The 14,743-nt window shown below is 39.6% G+C and overlaps 1 protein-coding gene across 4 annotated transcripts in view; it reads left to right on the top strand.

Annotated features, from left to right (window-relative positions):
- Positions 1-14,743, top strand: part of arnt2 (aryl-hydrocarbon receptor nuclear translocator 2) — a 73,126-nt gene that overhangs the window by 11,662 nt on the left and 46,721 nt on the right. For 3 of the 4 annotated variants that reach the window (XM_078258669.1, XM_078258413.1, XM_078258491.1), the window contains exons 2-6: positions 1,197-1,308; positions 6,879-6,926; positions 8,873-8,923; positions 11,872-12,085; positions 14,370-14,583. In XM_078258669.1, the coding sequence (XP_078114795.1) occupies positions 1,197-1,308; positions 6,879-6,926; positions 8,873-8,923; positions 11,872-12,085; positions 14,370-14,583 (639 nt within the window). The remainder of the gene's footprint in view (positions 1-1,196; positions 1,309-6,878; positions 6,927-8,872; positions 8,924-11,871; positions 12,086-14,369; positions 14,584-14,743) is intronic. The other variant, XM_078258581.1, reaches the window with a different exon arrangement.

Here is a 14,743-nt window from a genome sequence, read left to right on the forward strand (position 1 = left end):
ACTTTGAATGGTAAAGTGCATGTAAAAGAGTCCCTATTCAGACTGGTAGCAGAAAGGCAGCAGTGTTTACTGTGTTCCTGCCAGGCTGAATGACCGTCAGATGAAGTTGTTTTCTCATCAGATGATGCTAGTTTAGAGCTGTGTGTTACTCTCCCACTTCATGAATGAATGATGGAAGACTGTTCCTCGGAAGGCCCTGCACTGCAGTATCAGTGTATTTCTCTGGAAAAGACGTTGGGGGCGGGGAATGCAAACTGTATCAAATATTAACTATCTTACTTGGTGCACTGGGGCATGCTGAAGGGTTTGTTTGGCATATCCATTGCACCTGTCTAAGTGAATCAGTGAGGGAATGGAGTGGAGAGACGCAGGGGGAAAAGCAAGGACAATAGAACGGATTAGTGTATGAGCAAGGAGGGAAATAATGCGTTGAGAGAGAAAGAGAGGCAAAGATGAGAGGAAGATGGAGGCTACAGTATAACTGCTCTCAGTATGACACACAGCACTGTGGCTTCATATAGAATGGAACAGCTAGTGTTGCACGGTATACCGATACTACAAAGGTATCGCTGTACCCTCATCATTCACATGGGCAACAACCGCTTCATACCCTTACCGCTGTGATAAAAAACGCTTACCCTCTGCTGCCTACTAGGGAGGCAACAATTATAGATTTTGTTGGTACGATTATAGTCTTTCACGATTATTACGATTATTATGCATTAATTAATTTCACTGACTAATAAACTAATTGTAGTGACCCCTTTGCCTTTCAATAGAACGCCACCAAGGTTGCATAGTCGATTTGTTTTAGACGCGTGTAGTGTCCAGTGTTTCCAATTACAACACAATGTGTTTGTAATACAACAAAATACAGCCACTTTGTTCCTATTGTCTTCTTCTCATAAACAAAAAACATAATCATCTACCACATGGTCAAAAAAGAGTTTGTTTCTCCATTCATGCAACACCTGAGTGCAGTTACCTCTTAATTACAATACCTTACCTCTAAAAGAAAATTAACTACTGCCCCAAGTGGCAGGAGGTTGAAACCAAACAAACACAAACACCAAAATGGCTCTTACACTAATAATTGGACAAATGGGAAAGACTGTGAGTTAAATGGTAGTCCCATCTATGTGACGGATACTTGTGCTAACCTTGTGCTGTTTCGCTGTCACTGTTGTATCTTCCAGAGATGGGCAGTGAGTTGCCAGGGGCAGTAGCCATGCCTGGGGCCGTTGGAGCCAGTCAGGTGAGGATGGGCGGGACTGTGCCAGGCCGCGGGGGCAAGAGGAGATCAGGAGGGTGAGTATCTTCACCGCTTAACTGCTGTGGAAATTAACCACTACAAATATTTTCTTCGGCAAGAGTTTAAAACATTTTTATAAAATTTTTTGGTCTGAAAATAACAATCGGAAGGTTTGTGGGTTAATCCATGGCCCTGCAGTTCCATGTCAAAGTGTTCAGTGTCTTGCCCAAGGATCCCCGAATACATACATGAGCTCAGTACCTTGAATATTCTAATCCTCAGGGGCCAAAGCAATGCATTTAACCCACGTACAGACATTAGGGCTACATACACATGCATAAATAATACAAACTTGATCTAGGCAACATCTGCCGAGTAACCATGGCACAGGGAGACAGCAACTTGTTCTTGTATCATTGTTGCTTTATTTATTAAGGTGTGTGTGTGTGTGTGTGTGTGTGTGTGTGTGTGTGTGCGTGTGTGTGTGCGTGCGTGCGTGCGTGCGTGCGCGCGCGCGTGTGGATGAGCCAGATTGTAGTTGAGGAAGAGGATCCCAAGACAACAACAGACACAATAATCCCCGTCCTGTTGCTGCCATGGTGCATAAAGCCGTCAGGTAGATCATGCATACAAACTGAGCCGTGACAGGCTGCTGCGAAGGGAATGAGAACAGTGGAATAAGCCAAGTCCACTGACGGCGGCGAAAGTGCCAGGATGTTGACCGCTCTGCCCGCTCTCCAAAAGTTAGAAACATGCACCTGAAATGGTTGTTACATAGAACAAAATCCTGTTCTCAAAATTTTGAGAATATTTGCCTGTTAGCTCACCTGGTGGAGCGTGTTCCCCATGTACAGAGGCTCAGTCCCAGTCGCAGCGGCCGCGGTTTCGGTTCTGACTTGCGGCCATTTACTGCATGTTATCCCCCTCTTTGACTCCTGACTTAATCTGTTCTATAAATAAAGGCAATAAAAGCAAAACAAATAATCTTTAAAAAAGAAAAGAAAAAAGTTTTGAAAATATTTGAGTCGACCACTAGCTCACCCAGTAGACAGCATGCGCCCCATGTATGCTGAGTCCTTGGCAGCGGCCGTGGGTTCGAATCCAACCCGCGGACCTTTGCTGCATGTCATCCCCCCTCTCTCTCCCCTTTCCTGTCTTTAAGCTGTCCTGCCCAAAACATTTGAGAATATGAGTTTCTATACAAAACGAAGCATGACTAACAAAGCAATGGTTCTAAATACTATGTACAGTAAATATAGATAGTAACTACAAAGTGTATTGAGACAGAAATAGTCAAATGAAGTGAGGATAAGCTAAACTATATCGTTTAGTCATAGTTCTTATTTAGTAACTATGACAAACTGAAATGTTCAGTTTGGGAAAATCACAGAGGAATATTAGTACAAGGTACTATCTCTTTTTCTTTATGCTGTATTATGGTATCGGCATCAGCTTTATTGGCCAAGTATGTGTACACATACAAGGAATTTGACTCTGTTTTTTCATGGCTCTCAACAAGGGTTGGGTACCGAAACCCGGTTCCGCTATGGATCCGGTTCCTACGCAAACGGTAGTATTCGGACCGGATTAGAACGCAAATTTCGGTTCCTCATTTCGGTTCCGACTGAAATATTTTTCCTCTGTCGCTCCGGACAGCAGCAGACTCTTTTTTTCTTTCTCCCTTTTCTGCTGAGTGGCGCACGTGCCCGCTCGCGGTGTAAAGCGTGTGTCCGCGCTATTCCTCCGACATGCACTCTACTATCACTGCTGATAGACGGCTTTTTGTACACGGTCTGAAACGAACGTAAAAATATCACACTTTCTCTGTAGTCTACTGTTAGCTAGCTATCGTAAATGTAGGCTACTTTTAAAATGCCATATTTTTTCCCTCTGGGCTCACCAAAACGGACGTAAAGGCACATTAACCATTCACTGCACGTGATCGCTAGTAAACATATTACACTTGCTCTGCTAGTCTATCGTTCAGGACAAGACCCTGTAGCCTTGTGGTGGGGAGGCGGGACAGCCTCCCCAAATTGTCTGCCCTTTCAAACTCATACCTGTGTGTACAGGCCTCCTGAACACCATCTGAGAGAGTTTTCTCCTGTGCAGGACATGCCATACGTCAGGAGAGGTGTAGTATCTCACCAGAGAAGGCAAATATGGTCATTTTTTTGCAAAAGAACTGCTGAAGTTTGAAGCTGGTTGGCATACCAACTCAACATTTATTTTGTTGTTTGTTAATAGTGTAACTGTTATTTGTTAAATTATTGTAGTTATGTGTTAGGTGACTTAGGTTTACTTATTATATATTGAAGTACTTTAAAACGTTAATATATTGTTATATTTAAATAATTTTCAATGGAAAAAAAAAAACTCCATAAAAGAGCCTTTCTTTGATGTCATTTTTCAGTTTTTCAAGAATCGGTTTAGGAATCGGTTAGGAATCGGAATCGTTTTAAAAGTACCGGTTCGGCATCGGAATCGTAAAAATTCAAACGGTACCCAACCCTACTCTCAACACAAACATATTTCATTTTATTTTGTATTTATTTTATTTATAAAGGACAATGCACATTAATCAACATTTCTGTTGATTCAAAACACAGATAGTATAATATAATAGACATTAGGGCTGAAACGATTCCTCGAATAACTCAAATAATTCGATTACAAAAAATCCTCGATGCAAAATGATTTGCCTCGAAGCTTCGTTAAATCAATGTTACCAACATTGTATTGCTGACGGACGGTGTTTCCACACGGATCATTATTACTGTCGCACACCAGTCTGCCTGCGACACATGCCAGAGCGTAAAATAGCGAGGGGCTAAGAGAAGAGACAGACTGGAGAAAACGACAGAAAGTGTCCAAAATTTGGAATCGGTTCAAACGTAATTAAAACGAAAACTCTGTACAGTGTGTCTACTGCAAAATCAAACTAGCTTACCACAATAATAGCACAACGTCAATGCTTCAGCATCTCAACAGAAAAGATTTCTCATCCATTCCACGAAGCGGACCCGACAAAAGTAAATCACGGAGTTGTATGGACGATGAAACTACACCAGACACAACAACTACCAAAAACAAAGACAAGAAAATACGTAGCAGTGACCACAATCTGATCTAAAGAGCCGACTTGTTGACTATCCCTTCGGAAAATAGCTGATTGTTGCGCACCATTTTCTCACTCTTCACTCTCTTCACGGAGACAAAGCTGATCAACGATCTACTAGCATAAGTGTAACAGAGCTGTGTAGCATTGTAATCAAATATATAAATTAAAATAGATTGAGTATAATTAATATTTACATATACATATATTTACATATAGGCCTATATACAGATCAGTCTCAGGATGAAACTTCTAGTTCTGAAAGTTAAGTTGCACATATTAAGGTCATGTTTATGTATGTTGAATGTATGCCTTAGTGTGAGGTTGATGTAATTTCAGAAAATGTTTTCTTTAAACATTTTACAATGTAATATGGCACTTAAATGCACTTCATATGTTGAGTTTTTTGAGAGATGATATTGTAAGCAATGTAGGCAACAAAAATGTTGCTTTTTCGAAAAATTTAACCAAACTATTGTTTGTTATTGCTCTTCAATAAAACAAAAGTATTTCTTATCCGATTAATCGATGGAATAATCAGTAGAATACTCGATTACTAAAATAATTGATAGCTGCAGCCCTAATAGACATAACAGCTAAGAACAAGGACCACAAAGCCGAACAGATTAAGGTAAAGAATAGACAGGAATATAAGGTACACAAGTATATGAAAAAAATCAGTGTATATAAATAAATATATGTGTATATTGCATATGTATGAATATCAATATTGGTAGATGGGGTGATAGAAGATTATAGGCAGTTCACCACACCCATATAATAATAGAGTCAGTAGTCATTTAAATAGTTCAAATAACCACACAAGGATTTTTGATGTTTGGAAGTCATGGCCCGCTCGTTTGGTCTGCCAGTGTCCATGCAGTCGACGCTGTCACTGTTTAGTTGTTTTAGCTGGAGCAGTGGTGATATTACTGCTGTAACATGGCTGATTATCAGTCTGTGTTTTTGGCAGATTGCAGATTATCTGTATCAGCGTTTTATTTGCCTGATAACCAATAAAGTTAATGAATTAAAAAGTGTTCTACTTTGGCACAGCTACAGCTCTGTGTCTGTCCCTCTGCTTCGGTTTCACTCACCACTGAGTCTAACTTAATGTCCTGCCCACAACACTATCTGACTATCTTTTACTGGGTATTATGTTGAAAGTTTCTAATTTATTATATTGGTAATCGGTTTCATTAACTACTAATAATCAGTATCGGTATCAGCCGATCCCTAATCCTGTCAGTGAATTTCTCCATAAACCCCTCAATCTCTCCACAACAAGCGGCTTTATAATAATAATCCAGCCTGATTGTTTCTCTGAGCAACTTTTTTAACAATGTATGCAGAAGCACAAATACACCAATTCATGTTAAAGGGGCAGAAAGCATGGATGGCTTGATGACACCTCAAACTGCATTCAAAGTTTTCTCTCGAAATGCTTGTTTCGGTTCACGAGGAGTTTAGCATTTTGCACTGAAACTAAAACAACGGTGAAGAAACAGGGCGTACATCACAGCGCTCCATGTCACGCTGCTCTGCCTATCATTCCCATCACCCTTTACTGTTTCCATTATTTTGCAGTTAGGGTTTAGTACAAGACTGCGTGGGTAAAGGTTTGCAGTCTAGTTATACTGAGATGCTCTTTGTACAGGGTGGATAAGCTGTCATCTGACACCCACAGCAAACGTTTGTCGCGAATGGCTGCTTTCAAATTTTGTGTCAGTGATGTAATCATAGTGTTTGGGCAATGACATGTTCAGAAGAGGAAAGCATCATAATGCTCCGGTTTATTTGTCAGCAGATATAACTTCATCACTTTGCAGCAGTAGAACCAAATGAGGAAGCACTTCAAACTCGATGACAAACGCGAACTGTGGCAAGAGTTTAAAACATTTTTATAAAATTTTTTGGTCTGAAAATAACAATCGGAAGGTTTGTGGGTTAATCCATGGCCCTGCAGTTCCATGTCAAAGTGTTCAGTGTCTTGCCCAAGGATCCCCGAATACATACATGAGCTCAGTACCTTGAATATTCTAATCCTCAGGGGCCAAAGCAATGCATTTAACCCACGTACAGACATTAGGGCTACATACACATGCATAAATAATACAAACTTGATCTAGGCAACATCTGCCGAGTAACCATGGCACAGGGAGACAGCAAGAGGGACTTGTTCTTGTATCATTGTTGCTTTATTTATTAAGGTGTGTGTGTGTGTGTGTGTGTGTGTGTGTGTGTGTGTGTGTGTGTGTGTGTGTGTGTGTGTGTGTGTTGAAAGGTGTGTCGGATGTTTGTTGGGTGACCATTTTTTAATGTTATCTGTTGATCGTTGGAACAGACGATGCAAGAAAATGTTCTGTGTGAACAGACAATAAAGTTTTTTCTTATCTTATTTTTAACTTATGTCTGCAGCCGTTTAAAGTGATTGCTGTGGATATACATAGCATGGCCGCTCTACGTCTAACAGAAGTAGTAAATGTGTTTCCTGTGGTTGTTTCCCAGAATGGACTTTGACGACGAAGACGGAGAGGGACCTAGCAAATTTTCAAGGTGAGAACACCGAATAGCTAGCACCTGTCCTGTCTGAAATGTTGTAGAACTAGTTCACAACGACAACACAGGTCCTGTTTCAGGGTATCTGCGGGTACGATACATTAAAGTTGTTGAAATAAGTTTTTTACTGCACTCAATTCAAAAATGGGTGTGTAGTACAGTATGTATCAGTTTTCTCTTTCTCTTTAAATTGATCTTAGCATGGTTTCAGGTCATTACAAATCTCTTAAAAGGTCTAAAATGTGTCTTTAAGAACCCTGCAGATACCCTGTGTTTGTAACATTGACTGCATGGACTCATCATGACTTTTTCCCTCCTTTCATCAAATATACAGTCTATGTTTTCCTTTTTTTTAAAAGAGGGACTAAAGTCTTTGTCATTGCATCTCATGCGTCCCCTCCCATTTAATTGATCTCAACTTGTTTTCCTTTTCTTTCTCATATTGTGTAGTGTGTGTACGGCTGTAGGATGGACAGGAAGTGCTTTATTTCAGTGGATCTGTTTCTGCTAAATTGAGTGGTGAGGAGGAGCTGCTCTCTGCTGAACACAGGAGTAACTGCACTCTTGATAAGGGACAGTAGCATCACATGTAGGACTTATTTATTATTTATTACTTTCTCTAGATTCTAACTTTGGTTTACTAGAGTTCATTCTACAATAATGGCTATTTGCCTTTACTTAATCTACTCTTTTTAAGTAAGGAGTGACTCCGGCCTTTTTTCAACTAGTGTTTCTGTATTTTAAAGGAAACTAGAGCCTGGGTCTAATTTCTATACTTTAGTAATGATTACTTTTACTATAAATTCCCCATCTCACAGCCTTCATCAGAAGATGGGGTTTTACATTAACAGTTGTACATGTACAAAACAAGTACTTTTTCTTTCCGTTTGTATTGATTCTAGCGGCCGCTTTGGACAAAAGTGGTAGTGTTTTTTATTATATTATTTTTTTACCTGTGATGGTCCTGCCCCAGTATCAGCCATAACTACCACAGATAACTTCATACAATAGGGGTAGATACAATTAGGCCTAGTCTATATAAAGAAATCTCCTGCTGCCTTTTACCTGGCTGGATACAATAACACAGGCTTTTCTGGTGTTACAAAGAAGCCTAGAATGTGTTACTGTTACTGTGTATCTACCTACCGCAAATCATTCTGTGACTACGCGGGAAAAATTGAACCGGAGCAATGGCACTAATCGAAACTGCGTAAAAATTAGCATTTTTTTTCACTGTTAGTCTTGTTTGCTGTTACAGCTCATTTAAGATCATTGTGTGAAAAATGACAGAGTTTCAGAAACACTAAAAAGTTACATATACTCACTTTAAGTAACTATATAAGTTGCTCAAATTTGTCAAATTTGGATCTAATTCTGATTAAATCCAGGCACTTAGGTAGTCAGTTGCTTATGAGCATTGCCACATGGAATCTGGGGACACAGAAATCGGCAGAATTTCCACGGATTTTAACTGAATTAAAAAATAAAATAAAACTATAGAATATTAACGCATCTCCATCCCAAGCAGAAAAATTGTCCGCTAAATTACATAGATTTTCATCCTGGATCACAGATTAAAAACTGTACAAATCTGCAGATTCCTTCCACAGTCTAGTAGGGCAGCAACATCATTGGTCAGATTATCAGACCTGAGTTTACCCTGAGTGTCTTGATTATCTGTTATTATCTTGATTATCTATAAAGACCTAGTTTTATAATTTGAATTTCTCAGAGTAGAGCAGAGTATTTGTATCACTGCACCAGTTACATCAGCCTGTTTTGTTCAGTTTTGCCCATGTTCATCACTCTTTGAACCATCTACTCTCTGCATTGATATGTGACAATCATTGCATGTGAGGAATACGGATAATGAATCTGCTGCCTGATGCTTTCTACCTCTATGTGTACAGTGTGTTACATGCTGCATCCTCTCTCCTCTGTAGGTATGATGATGATGATCAAATTCCTGGTGGGGGAAAGGAGAGATACGCCAGGTAGGCCGAGCCAGCTGAGACCACAGAGGATTATCCATTCAGGGCTCAGCAAACTGTTCAACCTGCACACTATACACCCGTTCTGAAGAAGCCAAATACTTAACCACTGGGCCTGTATTTATCAAGCCTCTGGGAATTACTCACCAAGAACACTGCTAAGAATTGACTTAAGAGTACAGAAATTCTTGTGCTTAAAAGTTAGTTATCAGGCATCTTAGTCATAATTTAAGTGAAGTGTAGGACTAGATCTTAAAGTGTCTGTCTTAGAGATGATTCACAACACTTTGTCACTTTGTCACACCAATCACTGAATAGATTTCCTTATTTAAGAATCTTCTCAGATACATTCACATTGAATGGTGAAATAATTCCTAAGAGGAGTTTACATTCAACACACATTTGACAATAAAGAATTTTCAAGAGAATACATTATGATATACACATTGAAAATGAAAGACAAACACGTTTTCCACCATGTCTTAATTACAAGTTTTAAAACGGTGTGCTGTGAACTGACATTCTTCCTCTCCTGAAAGATTGGCGCACGTCTCTGTCATCACAAGCCCCTACTGGCTACTCCTAACCACTAGAGAGACCTCTGGAGCTGTCTGAAATAACTGGGAGAGTAAGAGTGATGCTTAGCTTTTAGAAATTTGATAACTTGCTTTCATACTTAAGTTTAATTGTAGGAGTATTTCATTAATTCTCAGCACTTCAGACTAAAATGGCACTTTGAGAAGCTTGATAAATACGGGCACTGGTGCCAAAAGAGTCAGGATAGGGTAACAATTCAAGTAGTAATTAAAAAAAAATAATAATAATAATAAATAAAAAAAATATACACATATATATGTATATTTTATATATGTGTATATATATACACACATATATATACACACACTATACACATATACAAGTAAATACACAATAAGTTTGCATACATCCCAAATGTGCTGCTATTTACAGTAGATGCACAAACAGGAGCCAACACATTAAGGAGGAAAAAAGTAAGAAACCATGAGAGAAAAAAGGAGAAAGGAAAAAAAAATAAAATCAACAAGAATCGTGTCATGTCAAGTGCGAAGCAAGAGCAGGTTGATTGTAGATAATTAAAGATAGATGCCTTTAAAAAAAAATGAAGTAATCGATCTAAGTGAGGTGGGCAAGGTGTTCCAATCAGATGGCGCTTTAAATTTAATGGCACGTCGTCCAATTCCTTTGGACATTCTGGGAACAAAGAAAAAGGGGTACTTAGTATGTCTCTGACTGTATGTTGATCTATATGGGACAACATGTTGTTTTAAATAAGTAGGATAGTTAAAGAAAATTGATTTAAAAATAAACTGCAGCCAGTGAAAATGCCTTCTGGATTTAGGTGTTAACCAATTAAGTGACTCAACTATCCATATGAAAGTCCTTATCAGACCAGAATGAGTTGTTTTAGGTCAGTATGTTAGTAGTATCAGCTGTCTGGCCAAAGAAGCCATTCTACTGTGGTGGGGGAGGAGTTTGGGCTGGGTGATAGAAACACTGAGCGACACATTGGTTGAAAATGTACTAACAACAAATGACAGAAATTAATCCATCCAAGAAAACATGCAGAGTAAAAACACCCACAGTGTCAAACACCAGAAATTAGACAAATCCCTTTGGAACAAACAATGAAGCACTGAGCAACAAACGGCAACATTACTATCTGCTTTCTTGGCTTTGTTCCATATATCCTGGACATGCTTTTTCTCTATTTAAATAGTAAAATACATGCTGAAACGGACGTTCAGAAATGAGGGATTCAAACGTAAAGCCTCAGTGCGTAACTTTTTGATATTAATGAACGTCCGTTACATTCAAGCCATTGTCAAATGAGTTGCTACAAAGCTAATTAAGACTATCAGCTCCACACAACTCTCTCTGTATTTCTCAGTATGGTTATGTTCTGAAGATTGTGTCTTGGGGTGAATTTCCCACGCAGAAACTCAAGTGAAGATAATGACCTCTTCTGAAGAGTCCATCATGTTTTTTTAACCCTCCGTGTCCTCCTTGGCTACTAGCAACTGTGTGAAGGAGGGGTGGGGGGTGCTCGGTCACGGAAGGCTGTATCATGTGGACGCGCCGACAGTGTTGTTGTCATTACTTAGAATTCCTCATGGGGCAACAGAAACTACGCACTATAGCTTTAATTGAGCCATAATTGACCATCCCTGGCTATGAGCAGTAATATACAGATTTTCCGTTTGCCACACACTTCTTGATACTGTGTTGAGTACTAGAGAAATATAAGCTTAAGGAAATTTTAAAGCTCAACAGAAATATTGACGTTATATCATCATTATATGATGATACCGTATATATTGATATAAACTGATGACTGAAAACATTGGTGTTATAAGTTTTTCAGTTTTCTGTGCCTTATTACCCAGCTGTACGGGTCAGTCTGTGAAACCTGCAGCTAAACCTGTTACATGCTGCCTGATGGAGATGCTCACACAACTAGTGTCCAGACTTTCCAGAAGAGAATCCCGTTCCCTCGATTGTTCTACTAGAAGAGTAGAGAATAACATTTAAGAAGAAAACCATACTTTTTAGGCTTTTCATTTATTTAGTTTTGGCAAGAGAAATGCCCAAAATATTTGGTATTGGGATAAAAAAAATAAAAAATAATAATAATAATTTTATATATATTGTCTCCTACAGAGTACTGCAGGAGACTGTAAAAGCTTTTTTTTTGGCATAACCTTGTGTGTCCCTCCTGCTGTCTGAAGGACATTCACCTCAAAGTAAAATGTCTCATAAAAAGACCTTGCTGGCTAACCTCTGTTACTAAAAACACTCAATTGTGTTTCTCAGGGGAAAACTGAAACTAGAAATGCATCTCCAAATTAAGCCCCTGGCTGGTGGTTATCAGTGTGTGCTCTCCAAGCTTCTGACTGCTCTCTCCTCTTTTTCAGAGAGAACCACAGTGAGATTGAGCGACGCCGGCGCAACAAAATGACCCAGTACATCACCGAGCTGTCGGACATGGTCCCTACCTGCAGTGCGCTGGCCCGGAAACCGGATAAACTGACCATCCTGCGTATGGCTGTCTCCCATATGAAATCCATGAGGGGCACCGGCAACACATCCACCGATGGCGCCTACAAGCCCTCCTTTCTCACTGAACAGGTACTGTTCTGTCAGACAGCCACAGATCTGTCATACGGGACAGATTCAGATCAACCATATTCACCTTCCTCGCACTGTTTCTTGTTATATTTTTTTTACCACATTTCATTTAATTGAAGTGGTTTGGGCAGTGAAAAATGCTTTAATATCAGAGTAAGAATCAGAATCAGAAGACTTTATTGATCCCTTCAGGGAAATTGTAAAGTTGCAGTTGCTTAGTCAGATTTAAGGTTAAAAGAAAGAAATAGTCAATAAGTGTATAAAGTATCACAGCTTAAGTGCAAGAAATGAAAAATTAAGTAAAAGTAAAACTTTATAAAGTAAGATTAGGTTAAGAAGATTATGTTGCTAAAAACAATGGATTGTACAAATGCTATTGGAGTCCAGTGTGGACATAGGTAGTTGCAGTGAACAAGTGGCTGGAACATGTCAGACAACAATGATATCAGGTATAGACTATTGTAACTAATACATTATTGCACATAATTGTCCATGTCAGGGACCAAGCAGTAAGACCATTAGGAAACAGGAGTTTGTTGAAAATAATGGGTTTTTATTTACCCAAAAATTGCACAAAACAATATAAAACCAAGAACTTAATATATAAACCTCTAAAATAGGTCAACTCAATATAACTTAAACCAAACATAACTACAACAAAAATAAATGTGAACTCAACAAAAAAACTGCCCTCCCTAAATGAGACAAAAGGGAACATATATACTAACTCGGCCAAACCAAATAACACACACGGGAAAACCAAAATGGACATAATTGAAACTAATACAAATAAACCCAACCTAAACCTAAATCCCCCCTCCAGCATGGCATCTGATGGTACGGCCCAATTGGCAGGCCATAGTATATAACAGTCCTTCACCCTTGGCCACACCTTTTCTGCACCGGGAAGGACCATTGCTGGCTGTTTAACCTGTGTGGCTTAGGCCATCACAGTCCAAAACAACATTATAGAGATGTGATATTGAAATACGTGTTTTGAGTCCAGTTTTGACACTCCACAAGTAAAAACTCGGTTCTACAAATTCATCTACACAAAGTTTGGACAGCCATCTGGAGAGCAAGATGAACATTTTCAGACAAGTCCAAAAACAACTGGGACTCCCTTCATGAATGCTTATCTAGGTTTTTGAAACCAAGATATAAAGTTAGTAATCTTCAAACCTGATCATAACGGGAATAACAGTGTGCATGTAAAAATATTCTGTGCATCAGAATAAGAGCTCGCTCAACGTAGAAATTGTAATTGTTTGTAATTGTTACAAACCTCATTCAAAACTAGTGGATTAAACCTTTTCCCATCCTGCTCAATGTATGATGCAAATCTTCTCCCCCCGGCTACTTTTGTTTTTCAAAATATGTTTAACCTTTTTGCACATTAGGTCCAAAATGTTCCTCTGTGAAGAGGTATTGTTTGTCGTGTACAAGAGTATGTAACACTCCCAGGGGAACCAATGGGAGATGTCCTCTGCCTCTAGGGAAACAAAGGAAGACTTACCTTCTGTTCAGTTATTGCAGGATTGGTATATTCTGATAAAGCCATTGCTTCACAACAAAAGCACCATAGTAACAGGGTCACAAGTTCATAACAGGTCCATCCTTTTCCAAAGGGTGAGCTGGATTTAGTGTCTTGCGTGTTGAAATTGGTCTTTGCTTACCGTGGCCAAACATGCTCATTGTTTTTTTTAACTGTGCATCCTGGGAATGTTCCAAGAAACTGGAAAACAAATGTTAGGAAACTTTGAAAATAACTCCCTGGGCAGATCACTACCTATTAATCTGGAGAGTGGTTTGAGACACACCCTGAGACTGATGATTGTCCTGATTATATACACTGACAATGGAAGGCTATAGCTAGTGTGTAACTGTCAAATGAAACACAGCCTGTTTTGTCATTTAATAAGCTCAGTGGCTCCAACTCTGCTGTAACTCGCGTGTAACGCATGCGGAGTGGATGCACACTACACACACAACACTACGCTTCCACTATAATCAATGAAACCGGCTACACCGGCCACGAGAGCAGCGTATAAGTGGTGTGTATGCACCGCGGCGATCCGCTCTACAATCCTAGAAATAGGACAGTCTTCTATTTATATTTTTTACTTGAGATGTGTGTGGCCCTTTTACACAGAAATGGATCATAGAGTGTCTTTATTTCTTTTAAATGAAACTACCGATATACAGGAAAAACAACTTAATGACTGTCAGTGAGCGTATTGGCAGTCTGGTTTTGAGAGTTTCTGTTTCTTTCTGCTCCCTGTAGGAACTGAAGCATCTGATCCTGGAGGCGGCGGACGGCTTCCTGTTTGTGGTTGCTGCGGAAACGGGACGGGTGATCTACGTGTCGGACTCGGTGACGCCGGTGCTGAACCATCCCCAGTCGGAGTGGTTTGGCAGCACTCTGTATGAACAGGTCCACCCCGACGACGTGGACAAGCTGAGGGAACAGCTCAGTACTTCAGAAAACTCCATGACAGGTAGAGGCAGTACCGTGACTAAAAACTCTCTTCCAGCTGAAAGTTTTCCTTTTTTTTCCCTGCTTTTGCTAACTATTGGTAATTATAAGGTCTCAGTGGAGCAGCCGAGAGTCCTTATACCACCTGTCACACACAGCAGAGATACAGCTTCTACCATTTA

This window comes from Sander vitreus, chromosome 1, assembly GCF_031162955.1.
Source record: "Sander vitreus isolate 19-12246 chromosome 1, sanVit1, whole genome shotgun sequence".
NCBI lineage: Eukaryota > Metazoa > Chordata > Actinopteri > Perciformes > Percidae > Sander > Sander vitreus.